General features: G+C 51.2%; 1 protein-coding gene across 1 annotated transcript in view; it reads left to right on the top strand.

Moving 5' to 3' along the window:
* The window catches only part of NOS2 (nitric oxide synthase 2), a 69,077-nt gene that overhangs the window by 27,849 nt on the left and 19,368 nt on the right, over positions 1 to 21,860 (top strand). The window contains 10 exon segments of the mRNA XM_019423824.2: positions 3,214 to 3,387; positions 11,496 to 11,580; positions 12,362 to 12,484; positions 14,042 to 14,190; positions 17,574 to 17,736; positions 18,689 to 18,780; positions 19,736 to 19,877; positions 19,970 to 20,109; positions 21,481 to 21,655; positions 21,750 to 21,851. Coding sequence (XP_019279369.2) covers positions 3,278 to 3,387; positions 11,496 to 11,580; positions 12,362 to 12,484; positions 14,042 to 14,190; positions 17,574 to 17,736; positions 18,689 to 18,780; positions 19,736 to 19,877; positions 19,970 to 20,109; positions 21,481 to 21,655; positions 21,750 to 21,851 — 1,281 coding nt within the window. The 5' untranslated portion in view covers positions 3,214 to 3,277.

The following is a 21,860-nucleotide window of genomic DNA, read 5'->3' on the forward strand; positions in this document are numbered from 1 at the left end:
TGAATATCTGCATTTCCTGAGGCAAAACCAACCGGGTGCTCTGATGCTGAGTCCATGGGATTCTAGAGGATTCCACGAATGGCAAATAGTAGTACCCATCTCATGAGACTGCTAGAGGTGTTAAAGGAATTAGCACACGTATTTGCAGCAAGAATAGCCAAATATGTGGAAGCAGTTACAGGGAATAGGGATTAGAGTGAGGCAAACTCCTAATCATCCCTTAAGACCCTGTCCTGGTGCCCTCTCCCTTTTGAACCATCCCTGAGTAATGTAGATTCAGCTACTTCAGCCACGCCATCCCTCCATCAGTGCCTGTATCACTCTGTACCATAATTATCCATCATTCTTTTCTCTAAGCTTTGCACTCGCTGAGCCCAGGGAAACAGTGTCTTTCCTCAAGCAGATTGGTGTCCCTAAACTGAACTTGCTAAAGCCTGAATGAAGGATGGCTTTGGCATGTTGAAACTCATTGCAGCCTACTCCTGTTTTTCATTCATCCATTCCACAAAGATCTTTGAGCTTCTCTTCGTGGTTTTTTTGGGACTCAGTTTATCTTAAACGAGTTCCATCCATCATAATGCTGCATTTAATTTGGGATGGGAAGGAAGGAGACAAATGGAGGGTGACAGTGATGTGTTAGGATGATGAAACATTTCCAGGATGGTGGAAACAATCCATACCATACAGGAATACCGGATTGGAAGTATTATAATAAATGGAAGTATAAGAAATGATAATTTTCCACAGAAGAACGTATAAGAGAATTTCTGTTACAAAAAAGGAATTTTTTTTCCCTGTAGAAAATTATTCTACCAATTATTCTCTGAGGGTGAGACATAGTGACTCCAACATCTGAGAGATCTCTGTGCCACTGACTCCCCTTCCTTTCCCCCAAACGCAAGCTGAATATTTCAGTGACCTGTTTGGAACACTGGCATCATCCAGCATCACTGGACTTCTGTAACCTGGGCATTTTCCAGTGTGTTCCATGCTGTCAACATTCCCCAGCTTCCTGGACCCCTGCCACCAACTGGAAAACTAAGAGGCCAGACGGGAATTAACCAGAGCGCTCCCTGCTGAGGAAAAAAAGTACCCAGATGCTGAAATCCAGGCAATATGGCTTAGCTAAATAAAATCTGGCTCCACGATGACTCCTGTATCAGACCCCACCCCCACCCCACCCTGCTGATCAGCTGCCACCAAGGACCTGGGACCAGGAAGCAGTCGGTTTACGGAGGATGCACTACATAGGGTGATGTAACAGCAGGAGCAGGTCACCCACAGACCAGGAGCCCCAGTCATAAATTAGCAAACTGTATGTCCAGCTGGGGACACTCCCTTTGGAAACAAAAAAAAAAACAGACCTTTATGCAAAAACGGCTCCCTGGATGACACTGGGTGGGTATAAATATAACTTAGCTGCCGGTGTGCTCATAACTTTGCAGTCAGTTGAGCCTGAGACTTTCTGGCCCCAAAGAACTCAGCATCGCTGGTCTGAGATCTCTCAGTCACCCTCGGTGAGGCGCCCGGGCAATTTGAAGTGGTTCCCAAGGCCTCAGGCACAGGTCTCCCCGGCGTGCTTGTCCGTACCCTGCTGAGGCAGCGTGGCCAGCGGCGAGGTGAGGTGAGCTGTCTTCATTTCTGGGGAAGCTACTGTTTTGAGGGGGTTTTGCTTCTTCCGGTTTGGGAAGGTCCAGAAAACTGTGGGAATTTTCTGCCTACAGAGATAAACTGGTGGAAATCTAAGAAACGCCCACGTGAGGTTCGGCCGTTTGGAAAGGGCATCTTGTTTAGATTTTTTTCCCTGCAAAATTTGCTACAGTTCCAGGAAAACCTTTTTGGCAAATTCAGATTGGAGAGCGGGGAGAAATCTGCTAGGAATCTTTACACAGGTGATCCTACTCAATCCTTATAATGTGCGCCTCTCCCCTCGCAAACGAATTCTGTTGAGTATTATTAAGCCCATTTTACAGATGAAGAAATGAGTCTCAGGTAAATAACTCAATCCAGGTCATGCAACTAGTAGACCCAGGACTTGAACCCAGGTTTGGGGGCCTCTAAGATTCCTACATGGGCCACATCACCACACTGCCTTCCAACGCAGAGGGTTTTGCCATTGAGAAGGCGTGCTGGGGGCTAGCCTGGACCAGACCTGGCTCTCCACTTAGGTGTCCCTTTTTTGCCCTTTAAAAAAAATTTTTTTTTAGCATTTATTCATTTTTGAGGGACAGAGAGAGACAGAGCAGGAGTGGGGTAGGGGCAGAGAGCAAGGGAGACACAGAATCCGAAGCAGGCTCCAGGCTCTGAGCTGTCAGCCCAGAGCCCAACGCGGGGCTCAAACCCACAAACTGTGAGATTATGACCCGAACCAAAGCTGGATGCTCAACCAACTGAGCCACCCAGGCACCCAGCCCTTTTTTATTTTTATTTTTTTTATTTTTTTTTATTTTTTATTTTTTTATTTTTATTTTTTAATATATGAAATTTACTGTCAAATTGGTTTCCATACAACACCCAGTGCTCATCCCAAAAGGTGCCCTCCTCAATACCCATCACCCACCCTGCCCTCCCTCCCACCCCCCATCAGCCCTCAGTTTGTTCTCAGTTTTTAACAGTCTCTTATGCTTTGGCTCTCTCCCACTCTAACCTCTTTTTTTTTTTTTTCCTTCCCCTCCACCCAGCCCTTTTTTTTAAAGGAGGTGATCTCCAGTGTTGAGGGGTGAGTGCATTTTTTCACAAACAGTTCTACAAATGATCTCACAAACAATGATTCTCTCCCCTCCTCTGCCCGTGCTTTCTCCAATGGCAGGTGTAACATGACAGTTGCTAGTTAGACTCCTGGGAGTGACCTTGCAGGACCAGGCAAAGGCACCCATGTTTCAGTGCACATGGGCTCCTCCCCACCTTGCCCCAGGGTCAGGCGGGCCAGCAGGTCCTATGAAGGAGGCTCACAGGGTATATGTGCTTTGCGATTGCTATGCTATGGATTCAGTGTTTCTCCTTCAGATTGTCATGCGGCTTTGTAGAACTAAAATCTATGTCCATGGATCCCCAGATCCAACCTCAAAATAGGAACGGAGATTGCAAGCATGGATGAAGTGGTTGTTTGTGTCAGCTTCTGTCCCGATTCCGGAGCAAACTCACCGTATCGGGAAGGCTCAGTTCCGTAAACTCTTCCTAACCTTCTGTCACTATCTCCTTCCCCTTCCTCAGCCCCGTCGGTGAAGAGCCTCTGAGTTTCAATCCAGATAAGTGACCTGCTTTGCAAAGCATAGAGATGGCCTGTCCCTGGCAGTTTCTGTTCAAGGCCAAATCCCACCAGTACAACTTGACTGAGGAAACAGACATCAACAACAATGTGGGGAAGGCCGTCTGGGCCCCCTCTGGGTAAGCTCTTCCCTGTTACCACCTGCTGCTCGTCTTCCCCGGGGCTTCCATTCCCTGCCCTGTGCGCCAACTCAGAATTCCTCTCCCTGCCTCTGGCGTTTCACTGGAGGTCTCAGATGTCCCCGTAGGAATTCAGCGCAGGCACTGTTTAGTGGACACCTCATCGCGCCTGACGCTATGTCAGGAAGGGACATGGCACAATCCTGGCCCTCAAGGATTCTGGAATCTCTGGGGGAGGAATATGGGAAGGGAGTATGGAATATCTGACTTGAGAGGAAGAGGCAGTGGGGCCCAGTGGTTAGAACAAGCAACATCCCAGCTGACGTTTGATCCCATTCTCTCTGGTGTGCAGGCTTCACGAACTGGTAGATATTTTGAGTATCAGCCTGAAGGGTAGCAGGACATTAGACAAACCGTATCCAAGCCTTCTGCTGGGCTGTACTACCTGGCCCCGTGCTGTCTCTTCACCTGCTGTGTGACCTAGGGCAAGCGAACCTCTCTGATGCTCAGACACAGCAGGAAGACACCAGTGGGACCCACCTCGTAGCCGGTTGAGGATGACACAAGAGTGTGCATATAAAACACTTAGCAGTGTGCCCATACGTAGACACACTTGATTAAGGGTAGGGTCTCTTATCATCTATTGGGCAACCCGAGTTACTCAGTAACTCTGTGCCAGGGTCATACAGGGCACTTCACGTGCGTTGCATCTCAACTGATCTCCACAGCCGCTCCGTGGAGTGTGGGTCATTGTCTCATTTTACAGATGAGGAAATAGAAGCTCCAAGAGGGAAGTGACTCCCCCCAGGTCACACGACTGGTAATTGATCCCCACCCACGCCCCCACCCGACCCCCAGCCGCCTGTACGAGAAGCAAGCCAGAGACAGAACTGAGAGAATTAGCCAGCCAACCAGCCAGTCAGTGAACAGGCTTCCAGAGCATGCTAGAAGAGTTCAAAGCCTCGAACTGGAGGAAGTAGAAAGACAAGTTAATCTGCATTAACATGATCTTATGAATCAGAACAAAGCCCCAGTCCACACGGAGCTGCCACATAGCCCCGCAGCCCCCAGAGAAGGTTTCCCGTGGACATCAGTGGGCAGGATGGCAACCTTGAGTGCACCTGCCAGAGGCCGCAGAAGAGTGGCAAGGTTAAGAGCACGGGCTAGGAGAGAAGCAGGTGGCTTTGCCACTTAATAGTCCTGAGGCCTTTGGCAAGTCCCCTAGCCTCTGAGCCTCCATTTCCTCACCTGTAAGAAGGGGTGGTAGTGTTGCTTATCCCCTGGGGTCGTGGTAAGCATGAAATGAGTTTTCAACTCAGCCCCGTGCCTGGCAGAGAGGAAATGCTCCGTAAATGGCATCTGTTGTGGTTGTCTCTGTTATCGCGGATGGCAGCTAGGACGAGGTCGAGCAATGTTGAACAGGGTCCCCTCCAAGGGCTTCGCAGAAGCGAGGTGGGCTCGGCGGGCTCAGCGGACTCGCAGAGAGGGTAGAATGTGGGGAGGTCAAGACAAGTAGCGAAGACATTGCAGGAAGTGGGTAGCGTGGGCAAAGATTCAGACAGAAGCCAGCATGACTGTGTTGGGGGCTGCCATAGGAGAGGCAGGGAGCCGCTGCAGGCTCTTGAACAAGACAGTCCCCGTGTGGGGTGTGGTTGAACTGGAGGAGAGCAAATTGGAAACCAGGCAGTCTGCGCTGTGGTGGCCAAGAGACCGAGAGATGAGAGTGCAGGGTTGGACAGCCTCTAGATGTCCTCCTGGCACTTCAAGACTCAAATGCTGCAGACCGACAGCAGCAGCATCCTCCCGGGATCTCAGGAGGTCACCAAATCATGTGTCCCTTCCTTCTCTTCAGTCCCAGCTGCAGCACCCCCCTCTCACCACCCCAGCTCCAACCCCTCTTACTCCATGACTTCTAGCAAGCCCTGCTTCTGCTCTAGAGTCTACAGTGGCTCCCCATGGCCTGGCATCACGCTGACGCTTGACTGTGGCTGTTCCATATGACCCCAATCCACCCCCCATCTTTTGAGATCATCCTGAATGCCCCTCCTCTCCTAGCCCATCAGTGTGGCCTACTGCCTTGAGCCCCAGATCCCACACCTTCTAATAGCACTGACAGTCCTGATTGGTGTTTTGGGACCACTCAGGAAACCTGAGTTGTAGGTTGACTTGAGGCAAACTAGCTCACTTTACTCATCTTTTTAAGCCGGGGTGAGCTGATGGAAGTACTGACATAGGTATCAGAGGCGATGGAGAGAAAATACCACATTTAATTCATTTAACCCTCTTAACACTTCACAAGGAAGGAGCGTTCGTTATCCTCCCACTGTAGCCATGAGGACACGAGAGCCTAGGAGATTTAAGTAAAGTTTTTTAAGATTTATTTATTTTTAAGAGAGAGAGAGAGAGAGAGAGAGAGCGCGCAAGCAGGGAAGGGGCAGAGAAAGAGGGGGTCAGAAGATCCCAAGCGGGCTCTGTGTTATCAGCGCAGAGCCTGGTGTGGGGCTCGAACTCACAAACCGCGAGATCACGACCTGAACCGAAGTCGGATGCTCAACCGACTGAGCCACCCAAGCACCCCTTAAGTAATTTTTAAGATCTCAGAGCTGGAAAATGATAGAGCCAGCAGTCAAACCCAGCAGTCTGGCTCATAACCCCTACCCTGAGCCGCCACTCGGGCCTGGGCATGTCCTAGTCCACAAACAGTGATTTGCTGAGGGCTACCTACCTGGCTCTGTGCTGGGGCGTTTTGGAGATGTCAGTGAAGCCCTTCTGTTTATCAATTAAATAAGCAACAAATTGAGCCATTTAGTAACCGCATACACAGCATCTAAAAATAGCAATGTTTATAAAGTCCTAATTATGGTGTCAGTGTTGAGGCAGGAACTATTATTACCCTTATTTTACAAGGTTGGGTGACTTACTCAAGGTCAGCATCTGGGAAGTCATAGAGCTGAGGTTTGAACCAAGCCCCAAATCATAACCTCTACACTCTATGGACTCTCCTTACGGGCCTACTATGGGCCAAGAAAGGGACCAAGAGAAGAGTTCCTGCTGTCAAGGAAGGAATAGGGAAATGATGTCTTACTAGTTCTGGGAGGAAGGAATGGGGAAATGGTGTCTTACTAGTTCTGGGAGGGATACATGCAGAATGGGATGTTAAAGCGCTTTATATATTAGGGCAGAGGTGGGGCAGGCAGAGAGGTAGACAGCAGGTTATAGGACAAGGTAGGTGCACTAGGATCTCTTCTGGGGAGACTGGAGGGAGCCTGGTCTGGCCGTCGCTGTGGGCAGGAGTGGGGTGGGAGAAGGCTTTGGGGAGGAGGTAGGCCCAGCTGGACAGCTAGCCTACACTGAGGGGGGATGGGGAGGATGTTCCTGTAAGAGGAAGCGGCTGTACAAAGGGGATTTTATCCTGAAGGCAACGGGAGCCAATTAATGTATTTTGATTTTAAAAAGCAATTTTCAAATCCATTCAGATGTAATGAGACCAAGAACCCATTATAGGTGACTAATGATTCTATATTTTATGTAAACAAACGATTAGGAAGTGAGCACGGTGCCTGCACGTGCGCATGTGTGCCTGTGTGTGTGGGGTGTGTGTGGGGGGGGGGGGGGCGGGGAGAGAGAGAGAGACACGGGGAGAGAGAGAGAGAGAAAGGCAACTGTGGGAACACCTAGGTGAAAATACATGGAATTTGGAACAAAGTTGAGCTCAGTGTTGCTAGGTGGGCTCAGAAAAAATAGGTACCCTCTTTCATTCCACTTTAATTCGGCTTTGGGATTAAATACACTGTCCTACATGCAGGAGGGCCCCCTGTTCCCTGAGGTTGAGGGCTACTGTCCTGTCCCTGTCTGGACCCTAGAAGTTACCCTGCTTCCAATGTAGGGAGCTACTCACAGATGGAGGAAAGTCAGGAGGCACTGCGACTTTCAGGTAGCAAGGACCAGGCCCCTGGAGGGGACCTGAGGGGTCTTCTCCACCACCAGCCGCCCACCCTGTCTCTCACGGTGTCACCCCCCGCCCTGCGCTTCCTTTGGCTTCCCTTCCTGGAATCACACAGAACTCGCCAAAGAGAAATAGCGCTTCTTTGAGACAGCCTTGTGAGTTAAGGGAGCTTAAGCCGTGGCCTGAGGCTGCTGTGTGCTCTAGGGCAAGATCCTCAACCTCTCTGAGCCCCCAGCTTCCTTCTCAATAAAGAGGAAACCATATAGAACTGTCTTCTCGACTGGATTAGGTAAGGGATAGATGAAATAACAGACAGGAAAGTTTGCTTTCTAAACCATAAAGCGCCAGATGGTGGGAATCGTTACGATAACATACACTGTTTCATGAGGGATAAACCAACCCGAGGCCGGCCGTGCATGTCCAGGCTCCTGGCCCGAAGAAAGTCCAGTGGCGTCCAGCAGAAGGCCGACTTCCCTGCGGACGCCGGGTGGGTGTAGGGCGCCCGGGGCCACGGCCGGAGAACCGAGAACGGAGGCTCCGGCGACCCCCGCCCGGTCCCCGGGCCCCGCGCGGGGCGAAACACGGGCTGGGCCGGCCTCCGGCTCGCTCCGCCCTGGGGCGGGGGCTGCGGGGGTCGCGGCCATAAAGGGGCCGGGGCGGGGCGGAGCGGGGCGCCCTCAGAGCTGCGCCCGCGCCGGGGCCATGCGCGAGGGGCTGGGCGCCGCGTGTGAGGCCGCCCGGCCCCGGCTCTGCCGGCTCCTCCGCAGGATCTTGCGGCCGCAGCCCGCCTTCGGTCCCCGCCGAGCCAGGTACCCCCCGCCGGGCCGGGTCCGCCCTGGGAGGGTGGCGGGCGGCTCCACGCCGGGACCCGGCTCGAGCCCGGGCGCGGCCCCGGCCCGTTCACAGCCTCGGTTTTCCGTGAGAGTTTGAGGGTTGGGACGTTGGCTCCGTAGGATGCCGACGAGGATGTAAAGTGTTTTCTCGTTGAGAACACAAAAGAGGTTGCGGTTTAGTAGCCGCAGACGACCCACAGAAGCCCCGCGCGCACCCACGAGAGGCGTCTATGCGGGCTGGAGTCGGAATTGTGGATGTTTCCGCGCTTGGGACCTTTGTAGATGTTTCAGCGCTGGGGCTGCTGCACACTAGGACGGATATGATTAAGAGAGCAAAGAGGTTCTTGTTTTACAAATCAGACCCGTTTCCCAGAGCGTCCCTCCGCCGCCGCCCACCCCCCCACCCCCCCACCCCCCACCCCCGTGCGTGCAGCGGTGGGCGGTGGGCAGGAGTGGTAACTGCAAGGGAAATCATGACCCCCGTTACCCCAAACAAGCTACAAACTGCTGCTCTGACCTCAGCCATCCGCAGTCACCCCGGCGCTTGTGGATAGGTCCAGGTCTAAGCACCACACTCCAGCACTCCTGACGGCAGGCTCTTCAAGGGTCCGCTGCTCCCATGAAGGACCAGACGGTACTGAGCATAGCTGTGGGTTTAGCCAAATTCAGGAGTGTCTGGATGGACTGTGTGGTAATTTGGCAATAAGTATCCAGATCCTTAGTATGCTCACCTGACTTACGGCCACCCTGGCTCCCAGCAGCTAGCCCAAAGAAATTAGCTAGCTACCTGAGGCAGAAGGTAGCTAGGTACCTGTGCCTAGCTTTGCTTATTCGCCTTTTAAATTAAAATAAAAAGATTCCTAATTTATGAAGGAATTGATGGTCACACAGTAAAAGTTGGAAAATGCAGAAGCCTATAAAGGAAAATTGAGAGTGTCATCATCTCAGTGAGACTGTCATCACTGTTATTACTGGCATTTCCCCCAGGTGTTTTTTTGTGCTTGTACACACACACACACACACACACACACACACACACACACATCATCATCATCATCATCATCATCACCATCACCATCAGACCATGTATACAGTAGTGTGAGGCATTATTTATAATAGTGCAGAAACTGGACACAACCTAATTATCCAACCATAGGCAATGAGGTCATCTGGACCACCTGTATAGTAGATGTTCAGGTGGTTTTTCATATTTGGTGGCAGTAGTTATGTGCAGTGTACAAAGACATTGTTTTTCCATCTAAACGTTACTTCTCAAATCCTCCAGTCCTATGGCCACAAGTAAGTGACAGGAAGCAAGAACAAGCAGGGTGGAGGTTGGAGTTAGAGGTGACCGCGAAAGATTAAGAGCAGTAAGTCATTGCCTCACTGAGAACCCCAGCCTAAAAACTCTTCCGATTTAAGGAGCCCTCTGAAGATTGTTCAGCCATGGCTCACCTGTTCCAAATGCACAGATTACCCTATTCTGGCTTTTTTCTGGTGGGGCCCGCCAGTCCGCGTCAGAGGAGTGATGATAGCAGGTCGCACGGAAAGCCTGTTGGGTCACTTGATTTAGATAGAAGTTGCTTCCTGATACGTATTTATGTTCTCGTAAAAGGAAACCATCTCTTCATAGTTATAAATCAGGTAACTACTATATAATGTATGTAGTTGATCATATAATGTTAATTTAAATATACAGTCATTACTTTTCCCAATAACTAAAGTAATACATGCTCATTCTTCACATGCCAACATTACAAATACGTATAAAGTGGAAAATGAGAGACCTTTGAAATACTTTCTAACTTCCTTTCCCCTTGGATGTGTGTGCACACGCATGCCCGCCCCAGAAAATACCCAGAAGAACATGGAACACAGCTTTCGTACTGAAACCCCCCTATAGTGTGATTCGTCCCAGGAGGAGGCACGTGTGGGGTATGACTGTTGGGGGGTGCTCACCTGTAAGGGGCCTGGGGAGGTCACAGGCTTTCTTTTCTCTGTAGCATTCGCCAGAAAAGCGAACCTGAAATCCCAAACCAGAGGCAGTGGTTTCTTTGCCTTTTTTTTTCCCCTTAAGTTTATTTATTTATTTTGAGAGAGAGCACGCAAGCGGGGGAAGGGCAGAGAGAGAGAATCCCAGGCAGGCTCCATGCTGTCAGTGCAGAACCGGACTCGGGGCTTCATCTCACAAACCATGAGATCATGACCTGAGCCGAAATCAAGAGTCAGACGTTTAACCGACTGAGCCACCCAGGTGCCCCGGGGCAGTGGCTTCTGAGTGATTTCAGACTGTTAGGGCTTTTTCCTCTTCAAAGGACAGGCAAAGTTCTTTACATCTCCTGTTTTAAAATAAATATAAGCAATATATATTTTTAAAAAAAAAATTTTTTTTTTTAACGTTTATTTATTTTTGAGACAGAGAGAGACAGAGCATGAACGGGGGAGGGTCAGAGAGAGGGAGACACAGAATCCGAAACAGGCTCCAGGCTCTGAGCTGTCAGCACAGAGCCCGACATGGGGCTCGAACTCACGGACCGCGAGATCATGACCTGAGCCGAAGTCGGCCGCTTAACCGACTGAGCCACCCAGGCGCCCAGCAATATATTTTTTAAGAGTCCTTGACTTCCAGATACACTTACTGAGATATTTACGAATGATGTGATGTCCCATATTTGCTTTGAAATGATAGCAGAGGCTGGGAGAATAGAGTTCAAACAAGATTGGCCATGGGGTGATACTTGTTGAAGTGGGGCTGAATCTGGGCGAGGGGCCCGTGGGGATTTATTACACCATCCCTTCTACGTGCATATGCTTAACATTCCCCCTAATACAAATTTAGGATAAATAACGAAACCAAGATATATCGAGGGCTTGAAATAAAAAAGCTTAAACAAGTGGGTAGTGGGCAATGCTGCTGGCCTGGGAGGGCGGGCCTGAAGGAGCCATTCTCTGTGCACTCATAGGATGACTATATTTGTACCTGGCTTTGGGAGGGGCATCTGTGGACCCAGAGCTTCTGTGGGTCATTTGGGCAGCTAGCTTTGACTCAGCTCCTCTCTTGTCTTTTTGGCTTTGTGGGTGGGTGGGTGGGGGGAGGCAAGAAAAGAAGAGGAGGAGGGAGGGTGGTGTTGGTGGGGAGATCGGGTCTGTCTGGCTGGCTGCCTTTCCCACCACATACACACATCCTTCTCGACCGGCAGCTGTGACATTCACTCCTACTGTCTGGGCCTCGGTTCCCCCTCCATCAAATGAGGGGTTGGCAGAGGGGACTCCAAGATCGCTCTTTGTCCTGAGATGCTCTACCTCATGATGGTTATTTTCTTTTGCAGTCTAGTGACACAGGATGACCCCAAGTGTCACAGCCTCAGCAAACACCGGAATGAGCCCCCCCAGTCCCTCACGGGGACAGTAAAGGTCAGTGAGTCATACGGGTGTGGGAAGCCCCCTTCCTCCCTCGCGTAGGCAGATGCAGGAGGAGCAGCCTGGTGGAAGCTAGGGCCTGGGCAGTGCGTGGGGACCCCCAGGGGCACGGGTGGGGGTGAGGAAGGGCCTTGGGAGAGCGGGCGTAGTGGCCCCTGTGATGCTATGGCCCCCAGATGATTTGCCTGTGCGGGCTGACAGGCACGGATGAGAGGAGGCCATTCATGGAGCCAGGGGTAGGACACCCCAACATAAAGCAAGCTCAGCAGCTGAGCCTCAGTCCCAGCGCCCAGCCTCTAGCCCACAGATTCCATCTTTCCTAAGAGCTTTGGACCTCAGCGTTCCAGAGAGGTGGGCAAGAGAAATGGGCGAGAGGTAGGAGAGAAGATGGTTTCCATAGTCTTAAATGCCTGCACGGGAGGCAGTGGTCCATTCTTCCTTGTGCTGAGATTTCTGTTCTCTGCAGTATTGGCTGTGACCGTAGTCTCCCTTACAGCTAACCTTAATCCCTCCTGTTGCAGTTCCTCTGAGGGAGCGTTTGGCAGGGTCCTGGGTGAGGAGAGAAGCCTGGCCAGTGGCCCAGGCACCTGGAGCTCTTAGCAGGCACTGGCCCAGGTGGCCAAGCTGCTGGGAAAGGAGGAGGGACACAGACCGACATCCTGACCTGTGTCCCCAATCATGGTTCCCCGCTCCAAGCCAGAGTAGGGCTCAGGGGAGACCTGTGGGGTCCTGGAGTGAAGGCGTTTGTAAATCCTTGGTGTTTTCCCCCCCTTAGACAGTTCCAGAATCCCTGGGGAAGCTGGATATGCCCCCGTCGGCCTGCCCACGGCACGTGAGGATCAAAAACTGGGGCAGTGGGATGACTTTCCAAGACACACTTCACCACAAGGCCAAAGGGGTGAGAGGTCTGGGGCTCAGGGAGAATGACCCTTGTCCCAAGCTTGTGAAGCCGTTAGGGCCCTTATTAGCTCAAATGGACATCCTCCTGGGCAAACCAGACAGTCATCTGCTTGGGCACAGGGTGCTGGGAACAGAAACCAGTGTTCTTCACAAATAACAGAAGAAGTAAATGATGCCCACTCCCTATTAATCCCCCTAATGGGTAATGGGTAATCTGAAGGTGAGATCAATGATTACAGAAAGAAACTCAATCTTTCTTAGACAATGCAGTATTGGGGACCTTTCTTTCTTTTTTCTTTCTCTCTCTCTCTCTCTCTTTTTTTTTAATCAGAGAGAATTTTCTAATAGAACTGTCCAAAACTGAACTGAACTACATCAGGAGATAGTGAGATCCCTGTCACTGGAAGGATTCAAGTGCTATTTGATAGGGAGATTGGAGAGGGGTTCAAGCATCTAGTGAGTAGTTGGGAGTAAGTGCCTTTAAGGCTTCTTCTGCTAAGTGTCTTATTCTAACTATAGAATGCATTCTGGGAGTGCCTGGGTGGCTCAGTTGGTTAAGCGTCGGACTTTGGCTCAGGTCATGATCTCATGGTTCGTGAGTTTGAGCCCCGCATCGGGCTCTTCTGACATCATAGAGCCTGCTTCTGATCCTCTGTCCCTTTCTCTCTCTGCCCCTCCCCAGATCACATGCTTGCTCTCTCTCAAAAATAAGCATTATTTTTTTTAATTAAAAAAACCATTTTTTTAATCTTTATTTATTTTGAGAGAGAGAGCACGAGCGAGAAGAGTGCAAGCGGGAGAGGAACAGATAGAGAGGGAGACGCAGAATCCAAAGCAAGCTCCAGGCACCGAGCCATCAGCACAGAGTCCGACGCAGGGCTTGAACTCATGAACCGTGACATCATGACTTGAGCCAAAGCCGGACACTTAACTGACTGAGCCACCAGGTGCCCCCAAAATAAACATTATTAAAAAAAAAAAAAAAAAAAAGAACGCACTCTGATTGTAAAGTGGAAAAGAATTGAAAATTCCAAGACCATGAAAACAGAATGATTTTCTATACCTGCCAGAAATTACCACAGTTAACATTTAGGTGTACTTCTTTCCAGTATTTTTTCTGTGCCATCCTCTGACTTTAGGATTTATATCCTCTCCTTGCAATTCATTTTGGCTGAATACTAATAGTGTGTACCCAGGAACCGTATCAGCCTCTTTAAATGAGAAGGTAGTTGACATGTCCCAGGGATCGAGCTGTTGACTTTGCCAAGTCTGAGTCTGGCTGGGGAGCAGAGCCAGAGACTGAGCCCAAGGTGGTGGGAATAACCCCAGCTCACACCCACTTGGGTGAGCCAGTAGAGGAAAGGAGATGTGAGTGGGGAGAAAGCTTGGTGGACCCCAAGGAGGAGGTGCCACAGGGGTGGAGAGGGGCAACAAGGAGCTGGAGCAGCTGGAGTGGAAGGAAACGGCCAGGAGAGATGGCCCTGAAGGAGGACTTGTGTCAACACCTTCCCAAAGGGCCAAGCAGCCCCCTTACCACCTGCTTCTCTCTTTCCAGGATCTTGCTTGCAGGTCTAAGTCTTGTCTGGGAGCCATCATGAACCCCAAAAGTTTGACCAGAGGACCCAGGGACAAGCCTACCCCCCCAGACGAGCTTCTACCTCAAGCTATCGAATTTGTCAACCAGTATTACAGCTCCTTCAAAGAGTAAGTCTCACTTGGGCAGGGTTGCTGCCTCCCCCTTCCCCTGAGCTCCTCCGTCTCTAATCATTTCCCTCTGACCCCAGGCTCTTTTCCTTCCCAGATTCACAGTGAGCCCGGGGCTAAAGGATAGTTCTCCAAGGGGAAAGACCCCAGAGTAGGTTCTCATAATCATAAGAAAAAGACACATAGTTGGGGCGTCTGCGTGGCTCCGTCGGTTGAGCGTCCGACTTCGTCTCAGGTCATGATCTTGCGGTTCATGGGTTTGAGCCCCGCATCGGGCTCTGCACTGACAGCTCAGAACCTGGAGCCTGCTTCGGATTCTGTGTTTCCCTCTCTCTTTGCCCCTCCCCTGCTGGCACTCTGTTTCTCTGTCTCTCAAAAATAAATAAACGTAAAAAAAAAGAAAGAAAGAAAAAGACACATAGCAGTAGTGGTTGATGGCATAGGTGTAGGAAAGTGACGGAGTGTACCGTTTGGATTTGAATCCTGGCTGCACCAGTAGCCAACCAGTCCTGTACCCTTGGGAAATCTCTTTACCCTCTCTGTGAGTCAACTTCCTCATCGGTAAAAGTGTGGTGAGATTAGAACCTGGCTCAGAAGATTGTTGCGAGCCTTTAAGTTTGTGCCAAATTCCCTTTCATTATGAAGTGTCTCGGATAGAAAGGACTTTCGAGACCACCTGGTCCAGCCTACCTCCAGCGGGTGTGAACAGGGAAGCCCAGTCCCAGCTGGAGTCCATGCCATTTGACCTGGAGAGAGCTAGTCATGCTCTTCGCACTGAACTCTGTATTCCTGGGTCTCATGAAATATACGATTATCAACTTAGGCCCACTTACAACTTTAAAATGAAATACACAAAGGGGTCGTAAGACAAGAATGACTGAGGGAAGGCACTTGCTGTTTTATGGGCTGGGAGGGGAGTGTGGCTTTTATGGTATACGTCACGCGGCACTTTGCTGCATGAAGTGAGTCCTAGAAGTGCGCCTGGGACCCCCATGGTGGAAAGAGTGGTTCCCGGTGATGCCGTGTCCCCTCTACTATGACCCTACAGTGTCTGAGCTGGAGGGGGCCTTGAGTTTATGCAAAGGGCCCTTACTTTCCGGGGTCTCTGATCCTCAACCCTGGCTGTGCATCGAGTCACCTGAGGACTTTGCAAAGTCCTGATGCCAGGGTACGCTGGGCCAAGGGCATCGGGATCTCAGGAAGTGCGGAGGAGGAAGACATCTCTGTTCTTTAGAAGCTCCTCCGGCTATTCTAATAACTGGATTGAGAAATCTGTTGGGGGTTGCCTGCTGTGTGTGCCGTGCAACCACACCTCTGTAGAAGTGCTTTGTGACCAGGCTCATAAAGGCTCAAGATCCTTGGGCTGTCAGCTCTGTCAATGACTAATGAGCCTTTCAGAGTCTGGGAATTCTCCTGATGGGCCTCATCGGGCCACGCTCTCAACACTAACATTTACTGAGCACTAAGTATGTTCTGGGCCTTGCATAAGTGCCTTCTAAGTAATGCTCACCACAACTCTATGAAATAAGTATCATTATTACCCTCCCCATTCTACAGACAAGGAAACTGAAGCCCCTGGGTGAAATAATTTGCTTGAAGTCAGATGTTCGGCAGTCCCGCAGCTGGGGTTTGAACCCAGGCAGCTTGGCATCAGAGCCTCTGCTTTTAACCTATGTTGTAGCCTCCAGCTCTTTGACCTTGAAGGTCCCAACTTCTGTGCAGCCAGAGGCACAGACAGCTGGCGAGTTAGGTCTTGCTTGTGAATGAAGGAGTATAGTTAGAAATGGTAACTTGCTGAACGTTCTGTTCAAATCCGTTGGCTTATGCCAAAAGCTAGACTCTTTTTTCGGGACGAATAGGCATCATAGCATCTGGAGTGCCTCAGAAATGGGACTGTATGAAAACGGTGATAGAATATGAAACTTGAAGGGGATCAGACAAAAATGTGAAAAAATCATCCTTTCTTACATAGTCCCATAGTAACACCACGCAGGGTGCTCCAGGCATGGGTGTCCTGGAGATGGCTACTGTTTCCGTGCTTGGATGTATCTACGAGTCTCACCAGATGCTTTGCTGGGGAGGGAGGGCTTCCATTGTGGCGGCCTTAACCTCACCCAGCAGGTCCTTAATGCCAGGAGTATCCTTGAAGATAAGGAGCCCCAAATGTTTTGCCTTTGAGCTTTTGTTCTTTAATCAAGCAAGAGTTGTCAAGACACTCTTCATCCACAGAAAGGCCATTTTGTTCTGAGTTGTCCACTGTCCTTAATCAGCAGTTCATTCCTTAAATAGCTTTGTTTGGTGCCATTTCAAATAGTCTTTGGTGTTGATTGGAAATCTCAAGGTTGCTGTGTGTATGTGTGTGTGTATGTGTTTCAAAGCCTTTCTGACTGAATCCCTCCCTGGGGGATATTTTTGCAGCCTGGGAGGGGAGGGAAGGAACAGTTTGGAAATCTCTCCTGGAATTGCTGGCTGAACAGTGTGGGGGTTGAGAAACGACACACTGTAAGGAGCCTGTGCTGTTGGACCGGGCTGCGGAGGGCTCCTCCCTGAGTAGGCCCTGGGGCCCTGCAGGCTGAGTCCTGAGAGCCCAGCGCGGTCCAGGGAAGCGTGGGCAGGCCCTCAGCGCTTTGCACTTGCAATTCCCCCCTAGGGTGGAGGGTGGAAGGTTAAGGGCCTGGGCTTGGCATCAGGGCAACCTGCTTCTGAGTCCTGACTTTGCTGTTTATCACACTTGCGTTTCTGGGCTGCTACTGTTAAGTAGCACTGGAGCCTTCCTACCCCACGCTACAAAACGGACACAAAAATGCCTCCCCCAGAGACTCGGTGAGACCCCAGCTGTGAGTGGCTTCACCCAGTGCCCTGCTCATAATGAGTACTCGGCACACGGGAGCTGCCGTCGCACGGGCTGCTCCTCTCCTGGTCACAGGATGGTGGCCAAGAGGCAGGGTGTGGCTGTGGCTTGGTGAGTACTTCCCCGGGTGTTGCAGGCATCTGAGAAGGATTTTGCACTCCTGGGTGATACTTGCCAAGTTGAGGTGAATGTAATTGGAGAAAAAGCGCCTGGAAACAACTAGGGTGCCCACAGAATCAGGACCAGCCATGTAACTGGCAGGACCCAGGGGAGAAATGAAAACGTGGGCTCCCTGTTCACACTGACTGAGAATTTCGAGACCGTGACAGCAGAGCATTAAGCCAAGCGGGGGGCCCTTCCAAGCTGGGGGCCGGTGTCACACACTTGTGAAACTGGCCCTGAGGGAACAGCCTCTGTGAGGGCCATCTTGCCCTCCTGGTGTCCTAGTTCAGTTCCTGCTTCTGTGGCTGGAATTAGTCTCCATCTAAGGCCATCTCATTGTTGATCTTCCTGATGTCTTCCTGTCCCCCAGAACAAAAATAGAGGAACATCTGGCCAGGGTGGAAGCAGTAACAAAGGAGATAGAAACAACAGGAACCTATCAGCTGACGGGAGATGAGCTCATCTTCGCCACCAAGCAGGCTTGGCGCAATGCCCCCCGCTGCATCGGGAGGATCCAGTGGTCCAACCTACAGGTGGGCGTCCTTAGACCTGAGCAGGAGAGGACCTGGGTGGTGGGCAGGCCCCCAGCAGGTGGCTCTGAACAGCCGGGTGGAGCTGTGCCCGAGACTCCCCACTCTGGTTTTCTCTTCACATTTGTGACCGTGAGATGGGGACTCGTAGGGCTCCCCCCTCGAAGTCTAGAATGTGGTTTCAACACAGGATTTCTAGCTGGCCTTTTCTCACACAGACATAAAACCAACGACCTTGTTCTTATTACTGTTGAGGCCCTGGTGCCACAACAGAGGTTGTCAACCTCGACTGTTTGAATCCTTGGCTCCTAGAAAACATTTTCTTTATCCTAGCCTCATAGGCATCTTTACGTGGGGGGGATCATTTATTGCTGGACAATATAGGAAGTGCTTGGACAGAGAAATTGATGAGAAATACCGGTGAAACCAACGCTGGCTGAAATAAAATGTGCTGAGAGCCCTGTGAAAAATGGGCTGATGTTGGGGCACCTGGTGGGTCAGTTGGTTAAGCGTCCGACTCTTGATTTCAGCTCAGGATCTCAGGGTTCATGGGATCGAGCCCCATGTCGGGCTCTGTGCTGACAATGCAGAACCTGCTTGGGATTCTCTCTTTCTCCCTTTCTCTCTGGCCCTCCCCCACTCATTGCTCTCTATCTCTATCTCAAAATTAAATAAAACTTAATGAAATGTGCTGATGTTATCAAGGCACTAGGCTAGGGCTGTGATAGGGTTTTGATGGCGTCTTCCAAGAAGGGTTGCCTGGGCCCCTCAGGTTGGGGCAGCCCTGAGATGGGAGGTGTCAATGCAGAGAGGAGAACGTTCTCCTCCGCTTGGGGTTTGGGTGGTGGGGGTTTTGGACCATTCCCCCCTTCCCTCATTAACTTAGCTTCTGATCAACCCCGAGGCCTCTGTCCTCACAGTCTTTGATGGTGTGGGCTGGGTGGGCTGTGTGCAGGTCTTCGATGCCCGGAGCTGTTCCACTGCCCAGGAAATGTTCGAGCACATCTGCAGACACGTGCGTTATGCTACCAACAATGGCAACATCAGGTGGGTGCACCTTTCCCAGGGGTATGGCTAGGGCCCACCCTACCCCCCCACCCCGAGTCTGAGCCAAAGGACACAGATGGGTTTAGGGCAGGTATCTCTGGCTCCAGGAGAAACCAGGGAGATAGAGAAAGGAGAAAGACTCAGGCTTCTTTGTCGAGCCCCAGTAGTGAGAGTAGCCTCCATGAGCTTAGCCCCCCTCACCAGCCCATGACCTTGGTTTCCTTCCGACTTGAAACCATTTGGAAGGGATGGGGGGATCTTTAAGCAGCCACTTCTTCACTGCTTGGTCAGGCTTTCCACTTTTTAGAAGGGATGAGAGGTTGGCTTTGCAGCTCAAGGCTCTAGTGTGTCGTTTTTCTTAGAGCCAGGAGAATCACTCTTCATCAGTAGCCCCTCCTGCCCTTACCTTCTCCTATTCAACCTTCTCCAACCAAAGAGGTCAAGGCCACAAGGACTGGATGGCTCATTCGGCCATTCATTCATTTTTCTGTTCAGCAAACACTCAGCGCCCACGTAATGGGGACCCAACCCACGACTAGACATGGCAGTGGGGTGGGGGCAATGCAGAGGTGACTAAGACCTAGGACACTGCTCCAGCCCACTGTCCCTGGTACTAGACAAACATCCAACTAACTAGACTGCAAGAGAAATGTGGTGCAGCCAGGGAGGAGGCTGGGAGAGCTAACCCTGCCTGAGGGATGGGGAATGCTCCCCGGAGGCGTGGTCCCTGTATTGGTCTTGGAGGAAGGGGCAGAGGTGGGAGGAGAACAAGGGAGAGGGTATGTCAGGAAGGGGGGCGGGTTGCACAGAGGCAGCGAGAGGAGTTTGGTTTGACCAGGTCAGGTGCAGAGCCCTGGGGAGTGGGAAGACAGGAGGCAGGGGGAGCACTGTGGAGGCTGGCTGGGAGCGCCTACCAAAGCCGAGGGGTAAATGGCGCTGTCTTTGTCTTGGGAAGGTCGGCCATCACCGTGTTCCCCCAGCGGAGTGATGGGAAGCATGACTTCCGGATCTGGAACGCTCAGCTCATCCGGTATGCTGGCTACCAGATGCCTGATGGCACCATCCTGGGGGACCCTGCCAGCGTGGAGTTCACCCAGGTATGGGATCCAGCCTTGGTGGCCGACAGAGTGGAGCCAGAGGGGCCGAGGGGTCTGGGTGTGTAGACTCACCGGGCCTGTCTTGCCCCCAGCTGTGCATCGACCTGGGCTGGAAGCCCAAGTACGGCCGCTTTGATGTGGTGCCTCTGGTCCTGCAGGCTGATGGCGGAGACCCTGAGCTCTTTGAAATCCCGCCTGACCTCGTGCTCGAGGTGCCCATGGAACATCCCAAGTAAGCAGGGTGTATGTTATGGGTGCTGAGGGTGTATGTTAACATGTATGCTCCATTCTTTTCCTTAGGGAGATCCCAATCCTCAGGCCCCCCTCCCACTCCCGTAAAGCCCAGCCAGCAGCAGCTGGTGTCCAGAAGGGCTGGCTTTCAAGTCATGCCTCGTCAACGCTTGTGAAGCAACCATGGACTTGGGTCTTGGGCCTCAGATTTATGAGGATATGTTGATAATGAGGGAGAAGCAGAGGCTTAGACGGATGGGGCCCTAAGAACTTGGGAAGCAGTGACCTTGGGAGAAGGACCCCCAAAAGGCTCTAATATCCTCACACTGAGCAGCCCAGGCCTCTTGCTTCCTGCCAACTCTCTTAGCTGGCCCTCATCTAACTGTGGTGAAAGTATAGGGCTATGGTGACTTCTGGAGCAGTCCCGGCTCTGGGCAGCTCTCATAATCACAAAAATACCTCCATATATTTGGGACTCACTATGTGGCCGGCATTGAGCTATATACCTTTCTTTTTGTCTCTTGAATATACTGAAGTCAATCTCACCTCAGGGCCTTTGCATTTGCTGTTCCCTCTGCCTGACATGCCTTTTCCTCAGAAAGTTAAAGGATTCATTTCTTCTTGACAATGAGATATTTCCAGAATGTCACCCCCTCTGAGAAGCCTATCCTGAACACTCTATCAAGAGCAGATACCCTCACCCTCCATCTACCACATCACCTTCCTTTTGTTTTTCTGTTTATTTGTCTGTTTACTTGTGTATCATCTAGAGTCTAGACTGTAGCCTGTAAGCTCTTTGAGAATGGGGATCTTGCCTTTCTTGTTCAGCCGTAGATCCCTAACACCTGGAAGGGTGCCTGGTACATGGTAGGTGTTCAATTATAAATATTTCTGAAATAAATGAATTTCCAAATGAGTGATAATGTTATCTTCACAGTAATCCCATGAATGGGATGCTGTTGTCTCTATTTTACTGGTGGGGTTACTGAGGCTCGGAGAGGCTAAATAACACCCCAAGGTCACACAGCTGGTAAGCAGTAAGGCAGAACCTGAACCTGGGCTTTCTGACACTGGAGTCCTTAACTGCTATGTTATGTTGGGCTCTCAGTGTTTAGCATGGTGCCTGTCACACACGTGTTGCTTCAATATATGTTTGCATGAACGGATGAGTAAATGAATGCTTAATTAATGACTCATACCTACTGTGCCCAGTTCACCTCTCCAGGTTGCATAAACTCAGAGAACAACACTTGGAAAGGAGTTTTCTTAGTTGAGTCTTTCTCTGAAGGCTTTTTTGTGTGCTGGTGGGGGTGGTGGTGAGGATGGGCAGAAGCACAGGCCTCAGTTCTCACTGGCTCTGCCTCCCTGCCAGGTATGAGTGGTTCCGTGAACTGGAGCTAAAGTGGTATGCCCTGCCTGCCGTGGCCAACATGCTGCTCGAGGTGGGTGGCCTGGAGTTCCCAGGGTGCCCCTTCAATGGCTGGTACATGGGCACGGAGATCGGGGTCCGGGACTTCTGTGACGTTCAGCGCTACAACATCCTGGAGGTAATGAGGCCCGTCCGGCGGGGCCAACCGTGGACGTGGGCTTGTGCAGGAGGAGTCCCGGGCACCAGCTCACCCTATCGCTCTGCCTCCGCAGGAAGTGGGCAGAAGGATGGGCCTGGAAACACACAAACTGGCCTCACTCTGGAAGGACCGGGCTGTCATTGAGATCAACGTCGCCGTGCTGCACAGTTTCCAGGTATGTCGT

This window comes from Panthera pardus, unplaced genomic scaffold, assembly GCF_024362965.1.
Source record: "Panthera pardus isolate Hobbes unplaced genomic scaffold, ASM2436296v1 HiC_scaffold_3, whole genome shotgun sequence".
Taxonomy (NCBI): domain Eukaryota; kingdom Metazoa; phylum Chordata; class Mammalia; order Carnivora; family Felidae; genus Panthera; species Panthera pardus.